The 19,033-nt window shown below is 38.9% G+C and overlaps 1 protein-coding gene across 2 annotated transcripts in view; it reads left to right on the top strand.

Annotated features, from left to right (window-relative positions):
- Positions 1-19,033, top strand: part of PTPRN2 (protein tyrosine phosphatase receptor type N2) — a 661,203-nt gene that overhangs the window by 609,856 nt on the left and 32,314 nt on the right. For both annotated transcript variants that reach the window (XM_064505751.1, XM_026103068.2), the window contains 3 exons: positions 4,485-4,562; positions 16,462-16,581; positions 17,661-17,827. In XM_064505751.1, the coding sequence (XP_064361821.1) occupies positions 4,485-4,562; positions 16,462-16,581; positions 17,661-17,827 (365 nt within the window). The remainder of the gene's footprint in view (positions 1-4,484; positions 4,563-16,461; positions 16,582-17,660; positions 17,828-19,033) is intronic.

Here is a 19,033-nt window from a genome sequence, read left to right as displayed (position 1 = left end):
AATGTGCAATCTTTGCTTTTAAATCAGAGGTCATGAAAGTAAATGGGAATTCTGTTTTTCCTCATAGGGTGTCTGAGAGAGAAAAAAATCCCATCAACTACATTTAAAAACTTGGTTTGCTTATTATTGAAGACACCAGACTGAGGAATGTCATTAACATGACAGTTTGTTCAAACACAGCATACAAATTTTATCACCAAGAATAGACTCTGAAATTCATAATGGCATTTGCAACCAGATATACTTCTTTCATTCCATTAGGGATTTTAAAAGAAGGATTTTCAAATTGTTTTAAATTTTAAATCAAACATAAAGATGAGGACTAGTCTACCTTTTTAATTTTAATGTTGAGATGAATGTGATTAGAAGGTTCATCTGCATTTGCTGGATGTACTTTCTTTTACAGAAACAAATGTAACAACTTTTAAAGACTATCTATGCTCTGTTTAATAAATAGATATATGAAAGTAGATTTTATTACTTTTATAAACACATTAAACTGGAAACTACCCAGTTACTTGATCCCATACAAATTGTCAGAGTTCAACTTTCTTTCCATCATATTTACTTTGTGCTGGATCTCATTCTGATCTCATATGATTCAGGAATATATCAGCGGGAGTCAGAGGCTTTAGACTAAGGTAACTACAGTGTGACTGAGAGCACATCTCACCCAGCATCTTTCTGCTTATGGAAAGTATGGATCTGACAAGCTGAGAGGGAAGATAAAGGGTAGGAATGAATCAGTGTATCATTTACCTAAGATTTCAAAATGGCCATTGATGCATATTGACACTTCTGCTTTCACTTCAGTTTGCAGTTTTATGGGAAGTATTTAATAAGAAGCTATATGTACCACTCTTAAGTCCAAATACAGGAAATTTGAGAATTTAGTCCCAGAGTGTATTCATTTTGCTGTATTTCATCAGCCTCCTCAGTGAAATCATGCAGCAGCACAATCTGTGTGAAAAAATCAACTAAATTCGGAATTCTTCAGGGAAACTTTTCAAAGTCTTAGAATGGAGGACAGTGCTGATTTTGCAGGAAAAATTCAAGCAGTAGCTTTGATTCTCTAGGAAATCAAAGGTGGAATTGTGGCCTGATATTCATTTAATGAAAGTGAGGTGCAACTAATTGCAATACTGTGTTCATTATATATGTTCCTACCTTAAGATACTGTAAATCAACTTCCATTATAAAGCTCTGTAGAAAAACATAAGTTGTGCCACTAACCTCTCTAATGTTTAGGAACTGTTTGAGTCAGTCTTCTGTAGGATTCCTGTTCCGACAGTAAATCTGAATGAGACAGAAAAATCCTCTGAGGTTATTTTTGCTCATCCTTTCTTTTTCATTTACTTTTGATAGTGATAGTGACCAATATCACTAAACCACTAAAATTTCATGAGCAGTTGTAGTAGTCCTTGATCCCTTTTTTTTTCCCCTGATTCTAAATCATGGAAAAATAGATTGATATGTTATCACCTGACCTTGCCCTTACTATATTGCAGCAAAAAAAATAGAATTCCACTGTAGTAGACTAATTGTAACAGTTGCAACAGTTCCAAAAATGGCTGATCCATCTAGTTCTGATGTAATTCATGTGAACTTTGTGCTTTGACGTGGATGTCCCATCAAGGATTTTTTCAAAGGGGAAAAAAATCTTGTTCTTACTGAACAATTACTATGACAGTGATTTCTGATGATTGTTTCTGTGTAAAATGTTAGTCAACATTTTCTTGTTTTCGATTCTTGTTTCGATTTTTGATAGTATGGAGTCTGCTGTTCTCCATTCTTCTCTGGAGGAGAAGATTCACTGGATTTTCTGTTTTACTTTGGTGAAATGAGAAATCTGAGGGATCCTTGAAAGAACGTAATGACTACTGACATAAAAAAGCCTTTTACTTTATCCTTGATCCATTAGTTTAAAACCAATTTCTGACTTTATTTCTTATTCAAGCCTTTGTTAAGTTTGGTAGATTAAGATGCCCTTGGTGCTCTGGGTGACCTTGAGAGATTTAAAAAAAACATGAGAAAAACATTCAAGAACCTTGCAGTCACGTAACCACTTTAAATTGAATGTGACCAAAGTCGTGATTTTTCAAATTTTTCTTGGCCTTTAAAACAGTGCATATTTTAGAAAGTTAATGAAAGCAGAAATTTCATTTAATTAGTTTAATCTTTGCTCTTATTTTTGTTAAGTTGATGATCATCTAATAGTGTGATAGGGCTTTCTGCCATCTCCTATTTGCTCCGAGCAAGCAATGTTTCTGCTCATAATTGTTTTCTGTGCAACACAATGTGCTTGGAATGTAATAATTGTAATTGTCTTTTGAATTATTGTTAAACGGCGGATACACTTCGCTGCTCTGTACTTATTGTAATGTTTGCCACGTTCCAACAGCACCTTTGTGACAGAGGTTGATTAATGCTGAAATGCCAAGAACGGCCTATTCCTGATTTATCAGCTGAATGTTTAGAAGCATTTCCTCTGTGACAGTGCTATTTACATCAGCCTTGATTTCCTCTGCCTTTGTTTTCTGGCTTGTCTACATACAAAAGAATTCAGTTTAAGAAGAAATTCAAAGTAAATCATTATTTCTATAGTTTAGTGTATTCCCTGACGGTTAGATTTCCAAGTTAAGCTCCTGAACTCACAGGTAGACAAGCAGCATCATTTTCAAGTAGTTTCCCCTGGCAGCAGCAAGCCCTCCTTGGTGCAGGTTGCTTTTTTTAAGCAACGATTTTTAGTTCCAGTATAAGAAAACACTTTGGAAGACATTTAAATCCTATGGATTGCTGTGGGGTTCAAAACAAAAAAATGAGAAAAATTATTTCAACGATAATGGAGCAACCCAAAACTTTAAACGTGACTTTTGCTTAATCATGTTCTCTGCTGGTTTCAGCTGTTGTTTCGTTTGGTATCTTGATTCTAAACAAAAGCAAGAGAAAGTTGGCCCTTTTGAAACAGTTCCTAAGTTTTTCCGCTAAAACATCTTTCTGAAGAAAGCTAGTTTTTGCGTGATCTCAAAATACTTGCAGTAGTAAATGTACTGCTATCAAAATGCCTTTTGTCGAAAGGGAAAGAAAGCAAGGTTGAAATTTGTTCTGAGCAATTATTTGTTGTGAAGCTGTTTGCTGACAAAAAAAGCATCTAAATGAAACATGCACTCAAAACTATAAAATATGGTATTATAGACATTCTGGTCAAGGTTTCATATATCCATGCATGGTGATTTAGAAGTAAGCTTTTATTCTAAATGGATTCAGTGACTTAATTTTACCTGTGTTGTGTTGTCGTGGAGAATTTTAATACTAAGTCCAGTTTAATTATACATCGGAAAATTAGAAGCATAACAGGGTTCTCCTCCTTTTTGCAACATTCATCATATTGTTGTTCTGTTAGAGTAACTTACATCTGTTCTTTTATGGTGCTTCCCTCTTTTATGTTGCACATAATTATGAGGTGCCTTCTTTTACGCTGACATGTACCATCGCCGAAAATTTTGATATGCTCTGAATAAATTCAGTAGATGCCTGTTAATGCAAATGTGAGTCACGTTCATTCTTATTCAGATCTTTACTTATAGAGCAGAATCATGTATTGAGACAAATTCTGCCTGCAGCTACAGCTACACGGGTGTAAGTTAACTCTCGCTGACTTCCCCACCAGTGAGTTACACCCACACATGAGAGCTGAGCTGGGCCTTTTCTCCTCAGGCTGAAAGTTTTGTCTTGCCCAGTTCAGGGTTAGAATGAGTTTGTGGGTTTCTTAATCCCATCAGCAGATCTTCCTTTTCAGGAGAATGGGTCCTAAGATTTAAAACCACGAAAACCACCCATCAGATCGAAAACATTCATTGTAACACACTAATCCTATTTACTCTTGATAGCTTTGTTTCTCAGATTCTTTATTTTTTCTGCTCAGTGAATTTTCTGCTCCTTGAATTAAATGTTATAATTAAGGTCTTTAAGCAGAACTTCTTCTGTTGAGGCCAAATCCATGCATTTAGACAAATCAGCTAACCAGAAAAAGCCAGAAACTGAATTTGTTCCCTATTTTTGCTTTTTCTTAGTTGCATGTGCCCTTGACTGGCATGGTGGAAATGGAGAATATATTTAGATGTGCCCGGCATTCTTAGCACTCAGTGTCGAAAAATGTTTCAAATGGCTCCTAGGTTGCTATGAAACCGTGAGTGCTGATCTTAAATAAATGCTTTTGTCAGCCACCATAAATGATCTTACGCTGCATATTGAGGACATAGGACATTGCTCATAATATGTGCAGATATTTATCTGGTAACATCAGTCACTGGAGAAAAAGATCTCCTCTGAGCTTATAAATAGAAATAAAATTCTTTGCTTGCCGATAAAGGGGAGAGGGACATGTCAGTCCTTGTTGCTGCCCTGGCATACCTTCTGTCTCTAACACAGCAAGGGGTTTTCCTTTAACTAAATCCAGTCTATGTTCCCTTTCTTTATTCCAGATGGACCATGACCCCCGAAACCCTGCATATATTGCCACCCAGGGCCCTCTCCCCGCTACCGGTGCTGACTTCTGGCAGGTAAGTTAAACATCTCATTGAAAGCTGAATTTATGTTGAGTCAAGTGCCTTTCTGTGCTTTTGTGTAAGGTGTATAAAATCTGTTGTGCTCTTGTCGGTTTGTAATGTAATCGCTGGAAAAACCTTTTTCTGAATGTCTTTTGAAAATCTAATGTATGGATATTAAAGCCATCTATTTATATGACAAACCCTGCTGAAGAATAGTTGATCTAGAAATTCCATGGAAAACCTCAAGCCAAAGTATTCAAATTTTAGTCCCACATTTAAGGCCAGGTCACCATAATTAGACTGCAGCCTAAGAGCAGATGATTTTCCGAGGGGCTGACCTTCTGAAGAGCGTAGTCAGAATTAGTTGGCTTTCTCCAGATCACAAGGGACATAACACTATGTGCTGTGAATTTTTCTGTTGAAATCTACTTCTCACAGGCCCCAGTTCCCCCAAATGCTTAAATTCTTGCGCATTTGCCCTACCACAGATAGCTGAATCAGAAGCTGAGTTGCAATTCTACTGTATCAAGTTGAGTAGGCGCATACATTTTTGCAGGATCAAGGCTCAAGACAGTTTTTACTGATGCACAAATATGAGCTTGCTTTGCGCACAGGCTTTTTACATGCTCATGCAGCTCTCGGATTTTGACATACACACACCAGTAGGCTAGGTGTGTGCATACCTAGCGCTCCGTGCATTTATATGACGGATATGCTGCATTAGGTATTCCTTTGTAAATCTAAAAGTGTGCCTGAAAGCTTACTGAAGCTGTTTGTGGGGTCAGTGTTACAGCCAGTTGGGGCTTATTATCAGCAACAGCACATGTTTTTATTTGTTTTTTCGAATTATGAATTTAGAGACTTTTGTTCTGAGAATAGAGAATGTAGAAGTAAAAATTTCAAAAGCACTGTTGTGTTTTAGGAGCTCTTAATCTGCTTCACTTGGTCTATGATTGTAAAGGATCAATTGATCCCAATAGTAAAGATAATTTTATATGCTTTTCAGGTCACAGTTTCCTACTGTTTCTCTGATAAATGAGGAATCAGGACATTTTCAAAATTTTTTTTGGATTTTGGTGCCTGGATATTTAGATGCTCAAGCTGAGGTATTTTGGGCTTGTTTTTAGAAGCACAGAGCAAATAGTTTTTGTGTGAAATAATTGTAAGCTGTTGGCTTAAATTTTCAAGTAACTGGTAATTTTTGTCTTTGATATGTGGTAATTAGATATAGTTGAGAAGTCTGATTTTTTTTACCTTAGCGAGTGATTCCTTATATCAGGCATCATATTTAATAATTTGTTTCTTAATCTAAACATGAAGAATCAAATACCACATTAGCTATTTGGAAATGGTATTTTATGATCCCTAAAGGCTAGATTTTTTAAATGTATATTTTTGCATTTTGGTATATTTATATGTTGTATGTTTATATTTTGCATATTTTTACCTGTAACTGCCCCTTTACCTGTAGCAAAAATGTATGTCCCATTTCTAAAGGAGGCATTTAAAGAACAAATTCTTCTTAAGCATTGCTGCTGACACAGAAATCAGAATTAATCATAGATACAATGATGGATATATTCTGTTCTTCTTCCATTCTAATTTAAGCACTCAGGCAATTTTGGCGGGCCTGGTATAAGAGGGAAAATCAGTGTTGGAATCAAGTATTTCTTTGATTAAATATTTTGTTAGTAAGTGTGTACAGAACCTCAGATTCCCCCAGACATGGAGTGACTAAAACTGAAAAGTTATTTCTTTGTTCTGTAATCCAAGCTTCTTCCATCCAACTCCACACTCAGAAGGTCTGTTTCTTGACTTTTTCCCTTCATGCTATTTGTGGCTGGAGATTCTTTGCTTCCCTTCACTTTCCTTCTGCTCTTTTTAGCTATTTCTTCTCCCAGTTATCCATCAGTGAAAGATGATTCCATCTTCCCACCAGATTTGCTGTATATACTTCCAGGAAAACCATTTGGTAACAGTGGTTCAGCTCCTGCTCAAGTGTGGCTATATATCTCTTTTTTATGTGACAGTTATTTTATTGTGCCTTCTATTTGGTTCCATAGAAAAGTTTGATTCTTGTATTTATTTTGATTATGTCTGTCACTTCAACATAATACCTACCTATGTCAGACTGGTCCATCATCACATTTCTTTGGTTCTTTCTCATTTTTGCAGCCTTAAACTTCCTACAGGTTACTTGTCAATGTGCTAGTTCATGTTCTAAGCTTTTTATGCGGCCCAGGATATCAACCAGCTGTGATAAACAGCCTAGAAGGGATTAACTCTATAGAGCAAAGTCCACAGCCTCTGAAACGTAGCGTTATGGCCAGATGCAGGAGCAAGGTCTGTATCTGTTTTTCACCTACCAGTACCTATGATAAGGTAAAGCATGGGAAACCTGAACTTGCTATGGAGTAGAGTATTAACTCCTTACAGAGCAGAATCCTGTGATGTTTACTTGAATACAGTTTTCTGTAGATCATACTGATCATGGTGCTGCCACCAGGGATTGTTTAAAGATTCAGTTATTCATTCCTGATTTATTTTCTCAGTGGTTCTCCTCCCTCACTCTCCTCCACTCAATACTAGCTGGTGCTGAGCTGTGTTGCTTTTTTCCTGATCGTGAAAACAGCAACCGGTTACAAAGCAGAAAGACCTGGGACAGTTCTGCTGCTCCTTGTCTAAATGCACAATGTCATGCTTTAGCAAGCGCAACAGAAACTCCTGTAGTTTCGCATTACCTCGTATGCCAGGACTTACTAGATCTATTGCTTCATATTTTTTGCAGACAGAGACTTAGCTGCTAAGTGTCCCAAGATCCTAGTTGCATGGTGGGCATCAGCCACTCTCTTTTTCCTTGGCTAAAGGGCTTCCCCAGCATGTAGCTGTTATAATTGTTTCCACACCTGAAGGCAGTTCAAGCTGTTTTCTGCAAAAAAAAAAGTCTACAATGGTTTTCTTTTACCTGAATATCTGAGACAACTTTCTTGGCATTTACTACACAGCTGATGCCTGTAATAAATTCCAAACCACTCTTGTTCTGTCTTGATTATCTAGCTTTCATGCCCGAATTCCAGAGGCCCAATTTCCTAGTTTTCCTGAATCTTGCATTGACTGATGTTCTTCCTCTCATCAGTAACTATGTCTACATTAGCAGGTAGTGCAGCCCAGTAGGAGCAGATTCGCAGAGCATCACACTGTACTCATTTTGTGGGTTTTACTATAGACCAGCTCTACTGTGGTACGATGAACCAAATTTGGCCTGTTGGCAGGGGGAGCAATTTAAGAGCATTTCTGGAGCTCCTCTTCCAGTTTAGTTGCATCCGAAAGGAACATAATGCTTGCACTAGGGCTGCTCTGCAATGTCTGCTGTTCTTTGATCTACATGATCATGTAGACATTTCTGTTATCTCTGTTTGAGACCAAACAGCTGATTTAGTTTTGGATACTACTTTTTCCTAGTTTTATTGGTAGGCCCCTATAAAACTTGTTATGCTGATCCAGTGCCCGTTATTTTTGTGCAAGTGCTAGCAGTCAAACTTCCATTTGCCATTTTCAAGTTGCCCAGACCCGAACAAAGATCATAATCAGCTTAGTGTCTTCTTTTTTCTAGATTGGGCAAGCTTTTTCATAAAATACTGATGATGCTTTGTCCATGCTTATCTTGTTTAGGGATTTTTGTTTCTTTTCACAATAGTAACACTTAAAATTTTCATTGTTGTCAGTTTTTCCTATTTTACAGAGTTCATCACTTCTAGTCATTGTAAAAGATCTCCAGCCAGTTTAGAATTTTCTTTGCTGTCATGGATGTCAGGCAGAGAGCAGCTTTCACCGGTGGCTCTGCTCCTGAGGAGCAGATCCCTGCATAGTGCCATTATGGGACTGCAGGGGGACCAGCTTCAATCTTCTCATTAGTGATCACTTCCTCTTTGGAAAGTTTTGTCCTTCAGTAAGGTGAGGAAGAAGGGCAGGCATTTTTCTTCAGTACCTTCCAACTTGGGTCACTGAAGCTGGCCAGCAGAGGTTGGCATGCATTTCTGCACGTCCAGTAGTGTCAGCCCACTTCCAGGCATCAGACTTCCACAGTTGTCTGTCCCTCCAATTTACTTCTTGAACTCCTTATGTCCTTGCCATTGCTTCTCTCAGCCAGCAAGGTCCAAGTTAGTTCCAACTTTCCTGGCTTACCTGTTTCTCTGAAAACTTTCTGGCCTGCAGCAGTTGTGTTGTCAGTCACCTCATTGATCTGTTTTGCTACAGGGCTTCCTAATCTGTCTGGATACTCTATGCTTGCGGCTCAAACGGAGATTTCATCTCTGCCTGCATGTCATCTCTTAGACTGCTCTGGAAATTTTCCAGCTGCTACTTTAATTAATTTTGAAAAGCCTCCAGCTGATTGAGGTCTTCTTTTAATTTCATCTGTTCTTGTTTTCTTCTCTTTTTACCAATTACTGTTGCTGAGAGATACCTCCTTCATTGATTCTATTTTGGTTCAGTGGGAATTCCAGCTCACAATTTCCTTGCTGGAAAACTGGATGTCTCTTCTCATGTGGTAGTAATCCATTTTTACCTGAGCGGTTAAACAATTTGCCAGGTCTGTAGGTTGTTTTCTTCTCAGCTGGAAAGAGAATTCATCATCAGGACAGAGTTTTGCTTTGATATACTTCCATTTTATTTACAAAGAAAGCACAGAGTTGTGTTTCCTTGAACAGAGTCAGAATCAAGTAGCAGCCAATGGCTTCTCTTTTCCAAACCTCACTCACCCAGTATTTTATCCCCAACCTCTCTCAGCTTTTGTTCTTCCAGGATCGCAATACTACAGTTTGTCGAATTGTGTTCATGGCTTCTTTATTCCTTTTACATGTTTTTAGATGTTTTATCTTGATTAATCATCATACCTTGGTTAATACCTCTATCTGCATTAAGCATATCACGTTCTAGAGAAACTCATGGGTCCACATGCTTCACGTCTCTTTTGCTTTTGTGATAACTTCTGCATTTTCAGTTATCAGGCTCTATAGAAGAGTTTGCTTGTTTTTACATTTATCTTGAATGAAAGGTGATGATGTTGTCCAGAAGCTTCAGTGAGATTTCACTCAGCTCTTTCACATAACACTATTAAAATTCAGCATGTCTTTGAACATAACTCCAAAGAAAGAAGATGTAGAACATTTCTGATCTATAACAAGTTATCGCAGCAGGAGTTCCATGTTGTGAATAATTCTGGAGGCATAAAATTTTATTATTTTCCGTATGTGCTGGGTTATAATTCCATAAAATATCTGACATGAAGTACATGCCTTAACTTGCAAAGTATTTTAAGACCAGTGATTCAAAAAACGACTCTTATGAGTTAGGATATTTAGAACCAACTGTCCTTGCACTGAAAAAATGTTACTAATTATGCCTGTTTTAGAAATAGCATGCTGTTAAGGTTCTCCGCTTCCAAATGGAGATTTCTTTGGGAGACAATAATCTTTTCCCTTAGAAAAATTCTGTCTGATTCTCCTTTTAGAAGCGTTAGTACCCCACATAATGTCTTGCTTTCATAAATCCACCTACCTTTCCCCTTCTTTACCCTTCCACTTTTTGGAGGGAAGTACACCCTCATCCTTTTTTTATTTTACCATATTAAGTGAAAGAGAAGGAGGGGTGACGCAGTTCCTGCCAAGTGGCTGAAGCTACACCTCTAAGTTGCCTTAGGAGACTAAATCATATATGATACATATTTATGTAAGAATTTTTTATCTTTTGGTGATTTCCTCTCTCCATGAGCAATATAATTAATAAAATGTATGAACATCCTATAACTTTTAGAGGTGGAATAGGGAAATACAATTTTCCCCATTTTGCAGAGGTTCAGTAAGGTTCAAAACTCCTACAGCAGTAATCCATGAGATTAAATCCAGCCAACACCTGTGATTTGGACCAAAAAACTCCCTGGCCTTTATCAGAATAGATCCGTAGCTCAGGCTAGATAGTTCCTCAGCTGCCTTAATCCCTGGTGGGGTCCAGTCCGGCAGGGATGATTGGTGCAGACTTACCACACATGAACAGCACTGAGTCCAGCACAGGACATGGAAGGCAGACTTCAAGTAGCAGGAATCATGTCTCTGTGGTTACGATGCTCCTCCAAGACTTGAGAAAGAGCTTCATCCTACGTGTTTTGAATCAAATCCATGTTTTTAATTACCCCAGCCTTCTTCAACTAATCACCGACATATGCGATACTCTTGAAGCTGAGAATACTCTTCAGCCTTCTTGGTGAAGCTGGGCATCTATTCCCAACAAAGCAAAAAGAAAGCTCTCTGGAGCAGATTTTAAACAATTGTGGTTAGGAAGTGGGGAGGCCTCATGTTTGCTCCTTGGATTATTTTTTTATTTTTATCCCAAGACTATTAAATGTAAAGTGCACAAAGAGTCTCTGATCTGAGCTGTGGAGTTAGGTTACCATTTGCTTTTCGTTATCCCCCAACCCTACATTTCTTAATCTAAAGCTATTTTTAGAATATTTTTTCTCTATCCAGATTCAGCAGTGTATTATCAGAGTCAGTTCAAAAATTAACTATTGTTTTCCTCCCAGGTCACATCAACATATTAAGAACTCAAATCTTGAATTGTAGTCTGGAGGACAGTATAAATCTTTGCATGTCTGGCAACACTTGCTTTTCTCTTCTAGTTTTGGAATTTAGCAAAAGAAATCCAAATGTCAAATCATTGTTTCCCATGTAAAAAGAATTAGTGATCGGTGGTCTCCAAGGGCAAATCCCGGTGAGCAGGAGACTATGTCACTGTAACTGAACGAGTCTCCCTGCAAATCGGGCGCTCCAGGCCCAGGGTTGAGTAAGGCCAACTGCACCGAACCTTCCTCTGCTCTAATTGCTGATTTCTGTCCGAGGTGCTCCAAGTTCAGCATGTTTTGTGAGTGCTAAAATTGTTTTACAGAGAAAATTACTTTTTCTGTGTTTTGTTCTTCTGTGCAGAAGACAACGCTTTCAAGGAGTCTTGAATCACAAGTTTTATTTTCCTTGCCTGGAATGGGGCTTCCTGCATGTCTAATCAGTTTTCACCTTCAGAAAGAAAAGCACATCAAAAGAGAGGCAGAGCCGTTCAATGTGTAAAATATGCATATTTTAATTTAATAAAAGAAAAACAGCAAGGGAGAGATGGGCACAGAAGAGCAGCCCCTGGAGCTCTCGTAGCCTGTCAAGTCATGTGAAATAAATGTAGCATTAGCAATTCCATAGTCATTCAGTAAAGGAGTGCGTGGTTACCATGCTCATTTCTACTCAGGGCTCAGATCGGAGAAGGTACATAGGAGTGGTCCTTTTTAACGTTCTGTCCATTGATCAGGTTCCACCTTCCCAACGCTAAAGTGAAAAGCTAACTGCTGGCATTTGTGGTGGGGCTGTCTTCTTTGATGTGTTTTTGTCAGCAGTGAAATACTAAATAGCATTCATATTTAAATTGTTTAATAATAAGGCTTGATTTATCAGTCTACCAAGAAGAGCAGTTCATGTCTTTCTTGGACAGCAGACATTACTGCAACACATACAGTCATCCTCAGTTTGCCTGTCTCATTGGCTTCTCAACAAGTGCAACAGCAGGGACACATGAAGCCAACCTGACTACCATGTAGGTACAGTCTTCCCTGAAACCATCGCTGGGCAGTGGGGGGAAAGCTCAGAGGTGTAGCTTCCGAATTCGGCTTGAACATACACTCGGAGTAGTGTCTTTTCATCTCCTACAGAGGGATTTATATTCACTTCAGGTTTTAAAAAGTATCTTTGCAACTGTAAGAATCAGATAATCTTTTTAATTAATAAGCATAGATTCTTGATCATTCAGTAGTTTAGTTTTTCAAAGTACAGATTTGCTTAGTTGTTGGGCACAGCTGCAACTGTGTGAATGGCAACTCTCACTTTGCCAGACTTGACCCATTAGACCTGTATGTAAATGATAAGCAATTTTCAACCAAAATGTTAAGCAAAAAGGTTGATTTTTGGATGGCGTAGGTTGTGAAGTTCTAGTTGAAAAACAAAAAGCCAAGTCCCCCAAACTAGATTTTTAACTTTGAAATAGACTTCTGAGCTTTCCAAAATGGAGGTTTTGTTGGATTTGTAGCAGTACTGGAGCACTGATTCTCCTATTTATGGCTTTATTTTCCTCCTTACTTGAAAAAACAATTCTGTGCTCCCCTGCAAGTATTCGTACCAAATATAACTCACTCCTATGCAGAAGTCCTTTATATGGGACTGGCGTGCTAGATAGCCACAGTGCAAGGTCTCTGCATGTGGTGAATACCATAGGCAGGGAGTCCTGCAGGTGCCAAATACACAAAATATCATTTGCGGGTTGGAGGATTCAGCCTTTTATTTATAATGAATGAAAATAGTGGTGTTACTCATGCCGAGGAAATGTTTTGAGAATGATGCATGCAGTGGAATCTCATTAACAATCATTAACATGTTGTTCTCTAGGCGTATAAGTTGAAGGTGGAAATGTCCCACAGAATGACACAGACGTCCGTTTTTGGCAGAGGCCGTATTGCAGAGCTCTAGCAAGCTCTGATACGTAACTCCAACTTTGTCGCTTCGGTTGAACACACTCCATTCAGGATACTCCGTTCAACGTTTCTTACTGTCGCAAACGTGTTCCTGCAAATTGCAAGCATGAAACTGCCTGCGATTAAGCAATCTAAGTTTAGTTTTATATTTTTACTTGCGTAATGGCAGAGTCTAAGGTTTAATTTTGCTGGGCTCTGTGCAAATACATAAAAAGAAAAGCCTCTGCCCTGAGGACGTTGCATTCTCTTTATTAATGTATCCCCTGTATGGATTTACCTGCTATTGTGCAAGCATACAAAGTTCAGAATTATGTGAATTAACGTAAATTTGCAACTGAGTCTCCTCTGTTTTCTGAGCCCAGTTGAAACACATCTTGGTAACTAGAGGCACTTCCCCAAAGAATATCCCGGCATTGTGCAGACCAAGCTTGTGCTACCTGCTCCTTCGGCACAGAGGCACGGTCCTCGGAGCCTCTTTCTAGCGTGTGGCCTCGTCTGGCCTCCCTGAACGCAGCGAGGTGCTACGTGCTGCCAGCTGTAGTTGCTGAAAAACACGTCACCACGTTAGAGCCGGGGTGATCAGCAGGCCACAGGATAAACTCAGTGGACTGCCTTTGACTCACCCCTCTTCTCCTGTATTTGGAAAGAAATCCAGATAACAACCTGATGGTTTAATATTTAAGTTACTAAGGAAACAAAGAAAATACTGTAGTCGTCAAGTCACAGTGTGTGAGCCTTAGTGAATATCCCGTGTGAATGATAAGCGCAGGAGAGGCAGCTACAATTGCTTGTAACAGGGCTGCTGGCACTAGACTGTATTGCCTTCTTGATTTAGTAGATTTGACTTCTACGTTTTCACACAATGACCTAAAAGAAATATTATACCCCAGAGTAACTTTGAAACTGTTTGTTTAAATTAACTTTCATTTGGATTTATGCTTAATGAAATCTTCAGAGATGCAGACAGCCCCTCTGTAATGAAATGCTGGATCTTTGAACCAATGAGCAGGGTTGCCAAACTGTAAGGATTCCTCTCTAAACGAGTGGGCTTTCATAATGTTACACTTGGGTGGCACAAGCAGAGTGCTAGATGATTAGTTTATGGTCTAGATCATTGTATTTTTATTACACTCATAAAAACTGTGTTTCTCCTCATTTTTGTAATGGCTTCAATGAGCTTCTATACCTTCTAGAGGCACATTAAATCGTTATGTGATGAAAGTACTGATTTAGTGGGGCTAGTTTTAAAGTAAGATGCATGTTTTGAATTCTTATCTTTGTCTGATTGCAGACTTTAAAAAAAAAAGTGAAACTATGTTAGAATGAATGAAATCCCTATCATCATCTTTACATACAGAGAAGGTTCCCAGCTGTGGCCTAAAACAAATACAAATGCAAAAGAAAGGGATAAACTATAAATCTGCATCTGTGTATAAAATGAATTATATATCAATTAAAAGCAGTTTTGCTGTTTTTGTGGCACTGAGAGCTTTTGACAAGAGAATGGGTGGATTACAGAGGTTTTGATTAAAAAATCTTTTTAAGGAACAAAAAGAAGAGAAGATTATTTTTGTTCCTTACATTCAACTGTAATTTGTTTCCCCCTGATTCTGTCCCAAATTATAAATAGCCCTACTCTGTGCAAACCCTAGATTCATTTCTATAAAGAATTCTAAGCTGGTTTTAAAAGTTGTTTTAATTATATTGCATAATGAAAAAGAAGAAAAATATTTTTTGTTTCTATATATGCAAGCTGTTCTTAGAAGAGAAGACAACATCATTATCCATGAATGGAGAACCTTTTGATTTGATATGTAATTGAAAAAAATAATCCTTGTATTGAATGTATCATCTCATCTTTGCACAGTTTAGACAAAGGCCTTTTTTGTTTACAAAATTTACATGTCAATACAGTTGCTTATAAATATTTCTGTGAAATAAACATAACCCTCCACAAAAAGAGCAGTTTACTCTTCATTCAGTAATTTTGTAGGCTCGCAAAAAGACAATGAAAGTTGTATGCAAATATAACATCAATGTACAGCATAATAATAACAGTTTTTAGTGATTATGCGGCGTGGTATTAATTCCTGGGAGGCTTTTTGTTCAGCCATGAGCTGCGTTTGGAGCACAGCTTCACCAGAGCACGTTCTGCCCATCCTGCTGCTGGGGGGAAGCGTCCCCAAATCCTGGGGCTGCGGAGGACGACCTGGACTCCCGTGCCCACGCGCTGGCGGGGCTGAATTATTAACAGATCACGCTGCTAGCAGAGATGCACGGTTCTCCTCTGTTCCTCCTGTACCTGTGCTCTGAGAGTGTGCAGTCTGCAGGGGGGGTTTCATTCTACCTCCAGCAAAGAAAGAGAGAAAGAGAAAGAGAAAGAGAGAAAAGAAAAGAAAGGGAGAAAGGGAGAAGAGAGAAGAGAAGCGAGGAGAGGAGAAGAGAAGAGACAAGACGAGATGAGATGAGATGAGACAGAAGAAAAGAAAAAAGAAAAAGGAAAGAGAAAAGAAGAGAAGAAGAGAAAAAGAAGAGAGGAGAAGAGAAAAGAAAAAAAGAGAAAAGAAAGAGGGAAGGGAAGGGAAGGAAGAAAGGAAGCAAGGAAGGAATGAAGGAAAATAAAAATGAAAGAAGGAAAAGAAAAATAAAGGAAGACAGAAAGAAAGAAGTAATGTACATTTGCAAAAAACCTTTCCAAAATATATTTTTGGACAGAAGATTTCTCCATCAGAAACGTTTCTGGAAGAACAGTTTTGGTTTTGGTTTTGTTCTGCCTTTGCCTTCTCGCTGTTGTTCAGATGCAACTTTTAGCTGTTTCAGGTAGTTCGGTGGTTTCAGTGGCTAAGCAGCTTTTGCCGCGTGACAAAACCACAACAAGAAGGCGGCTGAGGAGACAAACAGTGTCCAGTCCTGCTACTTTAGTGGGTCAATATATTGTTTAGTGGGTCAATATATTGTTAACTACATGTGTCCATGCTGCTTTAGTATTAAATATCAAACACCAAGTAGTTGTGTCTTTTGAAAGCATTATTTGGTGTTTCCTTTGTGGATCTGGAAGTTTGAAAGAAAAGCAGCTGAACACACTGCTGGGAGCGAGGAGAGGTTTTGTAAAAGACACGGATTGAATTCGTTGGAAATTCTTTAATATTTCATGGAAGCATGCAAAATATGGTGCCAGTTTATTCAGGGATTTGAAAGCAGCTGCAGAGTAAAAGTGTCTAATGAAAATGAAATAAATTTCCTGTGAATGGAATAAATTTTGATTGTGTGTCTGAGTGCAGTAATTATACATGTCACGCAGTAATTAGGCAGTCACAATGTGGCCACGGTGTCTTTCTTTGTCTGCAGATGGTCTGGGAGAACGGCTGTGTCGTTATTGTCATGCTGACACCCCTTACTGAAAATGGCATCAAACAGTGCTACCACTATTGGCCAGATGAAGGGTCAAATCTCTACCACATCTACGAGGTACTTAAACAAAATCTCTGCTTGTCACTGTGACAGTAAGTGCATGGATTGATTTCATACGGGGCAAAATATTGCTTAATCCAATCTAACCTGTAAAGTGAGCTGAGGTCTCTTAAATGCTCACAGTGTACCTTTGAGTCATTTCAGATTTGAGGGATATTTGGCGTAATTTTAGTAGCAAGATAGTTTGCATCGGGTAACATCTAGTCAATAATGAGCCAAGTGTTACAGTGAAGAAAGGAGAGACAATAACTTTGTCTTTAAAGTGGTTGTGCTAGTGATTAAAATGTGAAAGCATGTATTTATACTCCATAGGAAAATACTATGTTTATGACTAGTGAATTTTGCCTTAGCAAAGCTCTATGTATATGTTTATTCAAAGGCCTATATGTAGCTTTAGCAATTAGTGCTATTGATTTTTTCCCTTGTGCCTCAGTTGCAACAAAAAATATATATATATATTTTATTTCCTGCTTTACGAATCTACCCCAAAATATCAAATCACACAGTTTTTTTGAAATGTAACGTTGACATTGGCTGTCATATTTTTCCGGTTGTCCAGCTGAGTGGATGAAGAAAAAAAAACCACAGTGCTTCAACTGTGCTGCATATTTTGTGCTTAGTTTTCTATGTAGCAGAATAAATTGACTTTAACTTCTCATGTGAAGTGAATTACGAGATTTTTAAGACCACTCAGACTGCCCTGAGCAATGCACTGTGGGCATTTCCAAGTAGAAGGTGACTGGCAGCTTACCATATTCTCAGGCATTGTCTCTTTTATATTTATGTTTATATTTATATAATGATACAAAATTTCAATTTAGTGATTTTTCAGTTTGCAGTAAAGCTGTCAAGAATTTTTTAATGTTTTTCAATCAAATAGCAATGGCAACTAAACCCTTCTTGAAAACAGCTACGGTGATTACTAAATAACAAATCATTTCTCTAGCAGTGGCCCACTTGTTAATAAAAATAAAGCTTTGGTGCGATTCCTTCCTTCTCGACATCCCTTTGGGTTTGAAGATACTGCTTGCGCCTGAAATCCCTGACTTGCGCTTGCTCCTTCCTGTGTGCTCTAGGTGAACCTTGTCTCCGAACACATCTGGTGCGAGGATTTCCTCGTGAGGAGCTTCTACCTGAAAAACCTGCAGACCAACGAGACGCGGACGGTGACGCAGTTCCACTTCCTTAGCTGGAATGATCAGAAAGTTCCTGCTTCCACAAGATCGCTCCTGGATTTTCGCAGGTAAAACGCAAAGTATAACAGTTTATTTCAGATAACGGCAATATGAGGAACCGAAGTAGCTGTACTGCTAATTGTCCTTTAATTATTTCTGCTCTGAAAGAGGGTCCCTCAGCCTGGGACGCCACAGTGATATAGTAACAGAAAAACTGGCAAGCCATCTGCAGTGTATAGGTTGATTTTTAGTGTTGTCTCACAAAAACCTGTTGCCTGGTTTTGAGACATACTCATTTCCCATCTAGAGATCAGTGCATTTCTTCCCTTTGTACAGTTTTTCTGTGCTTCTGTATTTCTCTGTTCTACAAATATTTACCTGGTCTGCAACTGCAAGGCCTTTTGTGTGGCTCCTCAACGATCCTTGTTGCAGGAATCTCACAAACAAATTCTGTAGTACGAGCGCGCTAAAGAAAAACCTAGTTGCAGTCGAGTTGTATGGCAGCGACGGCTTTCCAGTGAGAGTGTTTGCTCGCAAGGATCAAACAGTCAGGACTCGAGACTTTCTGTGGGTGAAGGAAGGCACAAATGTGAGGAACCACATGAGAATACCGACACTGCACACCCCCTGGGATTTTAAAGAAAGTGAACAGGGCTTTAAAATATAAACACACAAAGGCAACAAAAAAGAAAGTGAAAGTCCCTGCCACCTTCTCATGTTTGCTGTGTCTATCTAAATTTAATTTGGAAATTAAAGCCGCACCTGATAAATGTTGGCGTGAAATAATCTTCATTTGATTGCAGACGGTGCCCAGTGCAGCGCATGTAGGTGTTAGCAGGTATCAGCTAATCCGCAGCGCTGCACTCGCGCCTGATGAAAAGCATCTCGGCGAGGCCTGGGGAGTCAGGTCAGAATCCGCCAGCGGCCTTTGGGCTCGCCTGTTTTCCTCCCCGCGCTGCAATATTACCTGCAGAGCCCTGAAGTGATTATAAGGGGCTCAGTGCTCAAAAGGTCCAAACTTGGTTTTCAATAACTACTCACAGCTCGGACTGCTGCCGGTAGGAGTTGCGCGTATGCACCTGAGGGGCCGGGCTGGCTTCCATCCAACTGGGACTGGTTGCACACTTGTCTGTTGGCAAAATTTTGCCCTTAAAATTAAGGACTAAATGCCATCCTTCATCCGACAGTATTCTCTTGCATATTACAAGGATTTCAAAGCAGAGGGAAATCTCACACATTGCAGGTCAAGTAACGGAGTACAGCTGCTGAATCTG

The sequence above is a fragment of the Dromaius novaehollandiae genome, chromosome 2 (assembly GCF_036370855.1).
Source record: "Dromaius novaehollandiae isolate bDroNov1 chromosome 2, bDroNov1.hap1, whole genome shotgun sequence".
Classification (NCBI taxonomy): Eukaryota; Metazoa; Chordata; class Aves; order Casuariiformes; family Dromaiidae; genus Dromaius; species Dromaius novaehollandiae.
The sequence above is the reverse complement of the archived record's forward strand: the minus strand, read 5'-3'. Positions and strand labels throughout refer to the sequence as shown.